General features: G+C 48.4%; 1 protein-coding gene across 1 annotated transcript in view; it reads left to right on the top strand.

Moving 5' to 3' along the window:
* Window positions 1-2,366, top strand: part of ECE1 (endothelin converting enzyme 1) — a 74,215-nt gene extending 71,849 nt beyond the window's left edge. The window contains exons 18-19 of the mRNA XM_007935668.2: window positions 1,310-1,405; window positions 2,190-2,366. Coding sequence (XP_007933859.1) covers window positions 1,310-1,405; window positions 2,190-2,366 — 273 coding nt within the window. The remainder of the gene's footprint in view (window positions 1-1,309; window positions 1,406-2,189) is intronic.
* Window positions 2,367-8,937: the final 6,571 nt, after the last annotated feature.

Raw genomic sequence — 8,937 nt, 5'->3', positions numbered from 1 at the left:
CACTTAATTGTACTTATGAGGAACCTGTACATAGATCAGGAGGCTGTCGTTCAAACAGAACAAGGGAACACTGCATGGCTTAAAATCAAGAAGGGAGTGTGTCAGGGTTGTATCCTTTCACCATCCTTATTCAGTCTGTATGCTGAGCAAATAATCCGAAAAGCTGCACTACATGAAGAAGAATGTGGCATCAGGATTGGAGGAAGAATTATTAACCACTTGTGATACATTGACAACACAACTTTCTTTGCTGAGAGTGAAGATGACTTGAAGTACTTACTGATGAAGATTGAAGAATCCAGTCTGCAGTATGGATTACAGCTCAATAAAAAGAAAACAAATATCCTCACAACTGGACCTATAAGCAGCATTACAATAAATGGAGAAAAGATTGAAATTGTCAAAGATGTCACATTGCTTGGTTCTACAATCAAGGTCAATGGAAGCAGCAGTCAGGACATCAGACGACATATAGCACTGGGCAAATCCACTGCAAAGGACCTCGGGCAAGTGCTGAAGAGCAAAGATGTCTCCTTGAGGACTAAGGTGCGCCTGACACAAGTCATGGTATTTTCAGTCGCCTCATATGTGAGAGCTGGACAATGAATAAGGAGGACCGAAGAAAGAAGAGTTGATGCTTTTGAATTGTGGTGTTGGCAAAGAATGCTGAAAGTACCATGGACTGCTAAAAGAACTAGCAGGTCTATCCCGGAGGAAGTGTAGCCAGAATGCTCCCTGAAGGCAAGCAAGAGTGGCCAGACTTCGTCTCACATACTTTGGTCATGTTGTCAGAAGGGACCATTCCCTGGAGAAGGATGTCATGCTTGGTAAGGTGGAGGGTCGATGAAAGAGAGGAAGGCCTTCAACAAGATGGATTGACACAGTGACGGCAGCGATGAGCTCAAGTGTAGCAGGAATCATGGAGCTGGCTCAGGACCAGGCAGTGTTTCATTCTGCTGTGCATAGGGTTGCTTTGAGTCGGAGATGACTCGACGGCACCTAACAACAACAACATTGGCTGTCCAGCTGGGGCAGTTAAATATACAAGTCAGGGAAGTGTACCACCCTCATGCTCATGCAGATGGCACTTAAAACTGTAAAGTTGAACTCAGTCTCCCGTGAGAGTGCAGATCATGAAGAGGGCTCTCCTGGGCTAAGCTGGCCTGTCAGAGCTGACCCAGACCCCCACGAACCATGACTTGCCCGTCAGGGTGGGGCTGCCTGAGACCTCCCATTTGAGCTCCTCCATCCCAGCCCTGCTTGCTCCTGCTTCATGGCGCCCCTGAGCTTGGGTTTTCTCTCCTAATAGGCTTACCAGAACTGGGTGAAGAAAAATGGGGCTGAGCAGACCCTGCCCACTCTGGGGCTCACCAATAACCAGCTCTTCTTCCTGGGGTTTGCACAGGTGAGTTCACTGGGATGAAGTGTCAAACTTGGGCAAATGCCGCTATCTTGATGCTCTGGGACCTCTGAGAGCTAAAAGACAAGTATCTCCTCAAATCGAGAACTTCCTCATTCATTGGACTGTCCATAAGACATCCTCCCTATAAGGAAGCATGCTTCCTGTCTTTAGAGAGATTCAGGGAAGGGCCAGGAGTACTATTAAAAGAATTCCTGCATTAGGGGAAAAGAAAAAAAGAATTCCTGCATTAGGGGAAAAAAAAAAAAGAATTCCTGCATTAGGTACATGATGGGAGGATTAGTTGATTGCTAAGGTCCTTTCTCATTCTAGGATTCTAGAAATTTCTTAAACTCAAGATGCCCCAGGTTGTCCTTTGAGTTGGGAATTCAGCATATAGCATTCTTTTGGCCCCCAGAACCACCAGGCCATTAGACAGTTTGTTCTATGAAGAAGATGAGGCATCTGGACTCAAGCCAACACTTTCAAACTGGTTTTGCATTATCAACTTGACAGCAGTGGGCTTGGGTTTGGATTTAAGATGGACAGACATGTTGCTCTGGCTGAAGGAGCAGTGTGGAATTAATTGCGTTAGAGTGTGGTGGGATTGTGGGAGGGGCCCACAGGCCTACTGTCTCTCCCTCACCTAGTTGGCAAGCCCTCCTGACCCCCTGGGATCTCAGAACAAGGAGGAGAGGGCCTCATTACTCTGCTGTCACAGAGCAGGCAGTCTGGTGGCCCCTCAGTGCCCTGCAGTAACCCTAGTCTCTTCCTGTTGCCCCTCACGAAGGTCTGGTGCTCTGTCCGCACACCTGAGAGCTCCCATGAAGGCCTCATCACGGACCCCCACAGCCCTTCCCGCTTCCGGGTCATCGGCTCTGTCTCCAACTCCAAGGAGTTCTCAGAACACTTCCACTGCCCACCTGGTTCACCCATGAACCCTCACCACAAATGTGAAGTCTGGTAAGGGGCGAAGTGCACAGAGCCAAGAAGGCGGATGGGAAGGGGCTAAGGATGAGCCCCAGGGTGGAGCCAGCAAGTCAAGAAGTCTGTCCCCTCCATCATGGTCCAGGGCACTGCCAGGCCCCCTCAGCCACCCAGGACACCCCTTCCCTGCACCAGAGGGTTTTCAGCCGGAACCAAGCCTGTGATGTGGTTCTCAGCAAAACCTGAGATTTGATCCCCTGTGAAAGCCCTGAAACCCCAGGCACACCTGCATCAACTCTAATGGGCATTTGGGGTTCAGGCTGGTTGCCCCCCATGCCAATAAGGGCAATAGGACACAGCCCCCAGCCCACATCCACCACTAGATATACCACAAGTACCACTGTGTCAAATGCTTTAAAGTTATATTTTTGGGGAAAATATTTTTTAATCATTGTGAAATACACTGGAAATCTTCAGGGAAAAAAAAACATTTAAAACACTTTTTTTTTTTTTTTAAGAAAGGATTGCTATATTTATTATGTTCTGTTTTTCTAAATAGCCTGTGGACAAGAGAAGCACCACTGATTCCCCCAGCCCCACCCTTCCTCACTCACTTTGAGGCTGAGGCAGGATCCCCAGGCTCCTGAACAGGTCCTCAAAGCAGAGAGCTGCCTTAGCCCTTGGGATTTGTGATTTTGGTCCCCTGGGGCAAGGCAGAGAGGCAAGAGGAGGAGCCATCTTGGGGAGGCCCATCTCTTTGGCACTGCCCCCTTAGCTTGCCTGCCCCTTCTCCAGAGTCCAACAATGGGAAGCCCAGCAAGGAAGGTCTGAACTCTGAAATAGCAGCAGGGATGGCTGAGGCAGAAAAAGGCTGGGCTAGGGCCCTCAAGCCAGTCTTAGCACCCGAGCACCCTGGATCCTGACTTCAGGAGCCCCATGAGGCTGAGACCCCATCAGATGGACACTGCTGGGCCTTAGATGTCTTCTTTTTGTTCCTCTCTTATGGCTGCCCGGGTCCTCACCAATCATCCCACCCTGGCCACTTTGGGTCTGCCTTGTCAAGGGAAGATGAAAAGAGAAGATGGTCCCTGGCTCCCTTTGAGCTCTGTCCCCTGCCCAGTGGCCAGAGGTCTGGCTCCCAGGACTGCTGCCAGCCCAGCCTCCATTCTTAGTGCCTTATCTGAAGCTGTAGTCCCTGGTCCTCCTCCCCCAGGAAACAGCCTCCCTTTCCCAAAGGCCCCTGGATTCTGTCACTGAAGCCAAGTGTCCTAATGAAACACAAGGCCATACTCTATTCCCCTCACCTGCTGAGTCTGCCACCTCACACCAGCCAAGAAGCTCTGGCCTGTGGTCAGCAGCCCTGGAGTCCAGGAACCTGAGGAAATGCTTAGCTTTCCCTGGCATCCATCCTACCCTTGCCCCTTGGGTTGAGTCCTAGCATCACTTGTAGCCAGATGCACTCTCTCCTTTGTGGATGCTTTTAGTCATGGGTGGCTGTGAGGGGAAGACTGTCCATCCCAGTCTGGCCTGTGGGGTCAGGAGGCAAGGAATGTCCTCCTCACTCTGAGGCTACAAAGTCTCCTTAAAACAGGCTCGGGGGCGCCCCCAGGGGAAGTGATTGTAGCCACTGCTCCGGTCCTCTGGAGAAAGCATGTGGGGCTGAGGCAGGAGCGGTGAGTGGCCTCCCAGGTTCTGCCACCTCCTAGCAGCTCAGGCCACTTGGCCACACTTCTGTGCCCACGAGGTACTCCCTTCACCCACGAAGCCAGAATCCTCACCCTAGAGGAGCAGACAGCTCAGCAACAGCCCTACGCACCTTCAGATCAGCCTCAGTGCTGAGGCTCTGGAGGAGACCCCCAGGCTTCTTGGAAGAAGGGTAGGATGGGAGCCAAAGAAGGAGCTGGAGCTGGGAGCCTGCCCCATGAGCCTCTCCCAGCCTGGTGTCCTACCTGCATCTTCTCCCCTCTCCTTCCTACCTTCCCCACAAGGGACACAGTACTCTAGAGTGTCATACTTTCCAGCCAGAAACAAGTGACCTAGGCCTGGGGTCCCATCTGAGGCAGTGTAGGACTGCACTCACTGTTCAGGATGTGCAGAGAGTGGCAGGGGGGATGGGGGAATAAGGCTCAGCTCCAGCAGGGATGGGCACAGAGGATGCTCCCTCAGTACCACCAACCCCTCCAGAGCTTTGAAAAAGGCTGAGGTTACATGGGCACTGCCCTCAGAGACCCTTTCCCTTAAACCCGAGGAGCTTCTCTGCAGGTATATGGACATGGGGCTTGGGGCTGGGAATCTATTTTTTGTATTACTATGTTTTGTGCTACTGTAGTTTTGATGTGGCACTATTGTAACTGAAATAAAGTACTTGTACCTAGGGTCATGTGTCTGTGTGTGACCTCCCAGTGCTGCCCACCCTAGCTCCCCAGGGCTGACTGCACCATCTCAGCGAGCAGACCCCCAGTCTCAATAGGGTGGGCTCACACAGGCTTCCCTCTCTCATGGCACTCACCACTCTCCACTTGGTGTCTTCCCCAACTAGACCGTGAGCTCCTTGAGGGCAGGACCTAGGTTGTAGCCCTTTCACTGTCCATGGTGCTAAGCCCAGAGTCTGGCATAGAGCTGCTGCTGTTGTTATGTGCTGTCGAGTAGGACTCGACTCATAGCGACCCCTCCTTGGGTTTCCAAGGCAGTATCACCACGGAAGTAGATTACCCAACCTTCCTTCCAAGGAGTGGCTGGTGGGTTTGAACCTCCAGCTTTCTGGTAAGCAGTCAAGTGCCTTAGGCACTACACTACCACAGTAGATGTGCAAAATATCTGTTGAGTGACAGCCCTCTTCCCACACACCCACCAAACTGGACTACTTTCTTGCTTCTGTGTCTTTATTCATATGCTTTTCCACCCCTGAGGCATCCATCTTCTTTCCTTTGTCCCATACTTCGCAGTTACATGCCACCTCCCCTAGGAAACCTCCACCTCAGAGTGCCTATCCACACTGCTTGAATTCTCACTTGATTTTCTTGGCCCCTCCTGTGGTGTTGATCATGTTTTCTGTTAGATTTTGGTTACGTATGAGTCTTTTGTTTGTTTGTTTCACTCCTACCAGTATTTCCAACTCTGGCTGAAGGAGGTGCCTGCATCATCTCTGGCAGCCTAGTGCCTGGTCCTGTGCCATAGCAAGGCTTGGTGGCTATTGGATAAATGGAAGAATGGATAGTAGTATGTGATCGAGGGAACCATCCCAGAATGCACCAATGCCAGGAAGGGAACAAGCTTGGTAGTCTGGGTGACGAGAGGATACTTCCTGGAGGGGGGAGACTCCCTATGACTCTTGACAGAAGGGCACAGATTGAGATGGGGATTTTACCCTGAAGTGGACAGGGTGACAGCCTGAGCAAATACCTCCTCAAGGGGCAAAACTCACCACCCTAACTCTGTAGCCATCCTGCTTTAAAGAGAATCGGCCATATCTCTTCTCTTGGCCTTAGTTCCAGTAGCTATAAATTGGTTATTTCTTTCCTCTCTGTTGTGGCCCATGATTATTGAGGAGATGGTGAGGATGCCTGAGACAGTGTTGCTCTGAACTACTCAAAAGGGTCACTGCGTGTGCTGCCTGCAGGTGTGCTGGAGCCCTCGGCCCTCTGCAGCTCTCACCTGGATGACCATACCAACCCCATGCCCTGCGTCCACTCTCCTCACCTTCACCTACACTTACTCGTCCAACAGGATCTGTACCGCCTCAGCCTCCTTTCCGCACTTGTACAGTCCAAGTCCTTTTCTGCCCTGGACCTTTTGTCCTTTCCTTCTTTTAGAATATTCTCTTCACACACATCCCTTTGCCAGGGAATGAACAAATCCATGAACAGTTGTTTTTAAGAAAGTAAAAGCTTCCCCTACTTTGTGGGGACTGTAGTCCCGGCTCTGTGCTGCCCTTCACACGCATCCTCTACTTGAATGCACACAGCAATTTTCATTACCCCATTTTTACACACAGGTCTCTGGGTGGCTCAAAGGATTTGCACTTGACTATTATTGTAAAACTTGGCAACTTGAACCCACCCAGCAGTGCCACAGAAGAAAGACCTGGCTGGTGATCTGTTTCCATAAAGAGTACAGCCAAAAAAATCCTTATGGATCAGTTCTCCTCTAACACATCCACGAGTTGGACTCAATGGCCATGAGTTATTTCACAGATGAGAAATTTGAGGTTTGAGGAGTTAGGGCACAGGGGAGTAAGTGGCAGGGCTGAGTTGTGAACCCAGGCAGCTAGGGAGAAGCCACTTAGGGAAATGTGAGAGGCTGCTAAGAAACAGTTACCAGTAACAGACCCCAGGGACCACAGACACAGAGGGTGATGGTGTTTGCTGCTTCCCATCACCCTTCCCAAGAAGGGAGATGCCACTTCTCCCTGCCACCCACCCCTTAAGCCTAGGCTGTTGCCTGCAGAGACCCCTCTTTCCAACATGCTCCCTTCCTATGACTGACTGAGCAGGCCTTGTCTTCTTCCCTGCTCAGCCCTGGACCCCTTGCCCCTCACCTCTTCCTTCATCCTCCTTCCCTCTCTATATGCAGCAGATCCCCTGACTCAATGCAGGCCCCTTCCCCAGGCAGGAATGGAAAACCCTACCTGGCCCTTTAGGGGTTTACCCTGCAGTTGAGGCAATGGAAAGGCATGCAAGATGCAACTTGAGGACCACTGGAAAATGTACGTGACCTGTAATAATAATAAATTGTGTAAGCAAAAAGAAGGAGCCCTGGTGGCACAAAGGTTAGTGTTCAGTTAACCAAAAGCTTGGCAATTCAAACCCTACCCGTCAGCTCCATGGAAGGAAAGATGTGGCAATCTGCTTCTTTACAGATCACAGCCAGAAAGACCATACAGGGCAGTTCTCCTCTGTCACATGAGGTCGCCTGTGAGTCAAAATCCACTCTACTGCACCCAGTGATGACAAGCAAGGATGCAGCAGTTGCTGTCTGTAAGGGCTGAGGAACTGCAGCAGGGGCTGGGTGAGATGGAACCGTGGGCTTTAAAAATCCTTGTCCAACAACAAACCCAGTGAGAAATGACCAAAACCATCCCAAAGAAAACTCAGAAGCTTTAAGGAAGAGCATAAAAGATGACCTGAAGAAATGACAACAAGTGCCCTGCTTAGCATTACAGCCGAGGCCAGTTATCCCTGCGTTACTGACAATGTCTCCGTCCTTGCCACTGAAATCCCAAGAGAATTTTTCATGGAATTTGATAAGCTGAGTCTTAAATCCATATGAAACACAAAATGTGTAACCAAAGCCAAGACAATTTTGGGGAAAAAAATAGTGTGAGGGAGCTGGACCTATCAAAATATGTCATAAAACTGTAGTAAATAATAGACTGCATGGGTGTGCAAATAGAGAACTTGAATGATTGGACTGCGTGAGAGAGCCAGAGACAAATCATGTATATGTGGGAACTGGTATGGGATAAAGGAAGTACATTAAGTCGGTTGGGAAATGATGACTCATTCAGTAAATGGGCTTGGGACATCCACTGGGGGAGATGAATTTAAATCCCTGCCTACCTCACAACAATAAATTCTAGCTGTGTTAGAGACCTAAATGTAAAAAAAAAAAAAAAGTAAAAGTATTAGATAAAATATAACAGATTGTGTTTAAGACTTTGGATAGGCAAGGCCTTCTTTAAAAAGATAAATGCAAAAAATACAAACAAAACCACCACCACCACCACAACATAACAGATGAATTCATTTGGCAACATAAAAATTTAAGTCTTCTATAAAGCCACATATAAGAAAATTAAAAGATAAGTGAGAGATGGGGAGAAAATCTTTGCAACAGATGTAGCTAACAATCCAGAACAATTCTTACAAAAGAAGAAATCCAAGCAGATTTGAAAAGAAAAAAAGAAGAAGAAAGATTCACACAGATCATTCAGCAAATTTTAAAAAATACAAAAAAAATTTTTTTTTACAAGATGCTCCATCTCATTAATTATTTGGGAAATTATTTAAAACCACAATGACACCATTTTTCATCATCAGGTTGTCAACAATGATAAAGTTTGATACTAAGTGTTGGTGAGAATGTGGGGACATGAATATTGTCATCCAGTTTGGATGGAAGTATACTAACTAAAATTGTTGAAAATCATTTTGAAGGCAAATTTGACTGTTCATTAGATTTAAAATCAGGATTTCTAGCTTTGAAAGACAACGGTGATTTTCTGGTTTTGAACACCCCCACCATCCCCCAAAACATAAATCAACAAAGAGCAAATGAAACTGCACGTGAACTTCCAATTACCTGAAGTAGAGGAATAAACTACATTCTAAAAACTTGTAATGCCTGCAAGCCTGTGAGTGCAGAGAGGGAGCTAGAGGAGATTTAAGCCACATGATGAAATAGAAGGGCATGGTGATCTTAAAGGAAGCACCGACAGAGAGTCAGTCTCAGAAAGTCCAAGGCCAAATGCCCAAATACTGGACACGACAAAGAAGAGTCTAGAAAGAGGGGGAGGGGCAGCTTTGGAGAGGCATTGCTTCTTGAGGAGAATCGGATATATAGAAGAGGTTGTCCCACCCCCTTGGTGATGAGATAGTGAAGGACAAGAAGGA

This window comes from Orycteropus afer, unplaced genomic scaffold (assembly GCF_000298275.1).
Source record: "Orycteropus afer afer isolate SDZICR_OR568_19922 unplaced genomic scaffold, OryAfe1.0 scaffold00031, whole genome shotgun sequence".
Lineage (NCBI taxonomy): Eukaryota > Metazoa > Chordata > Mammalia > Tubulidentata > Orycteropodidae > Orycteropus > Orycteropus afer.
This window is presented reverse-complemented; position numbering and strand designations above follow the sequence as displayed.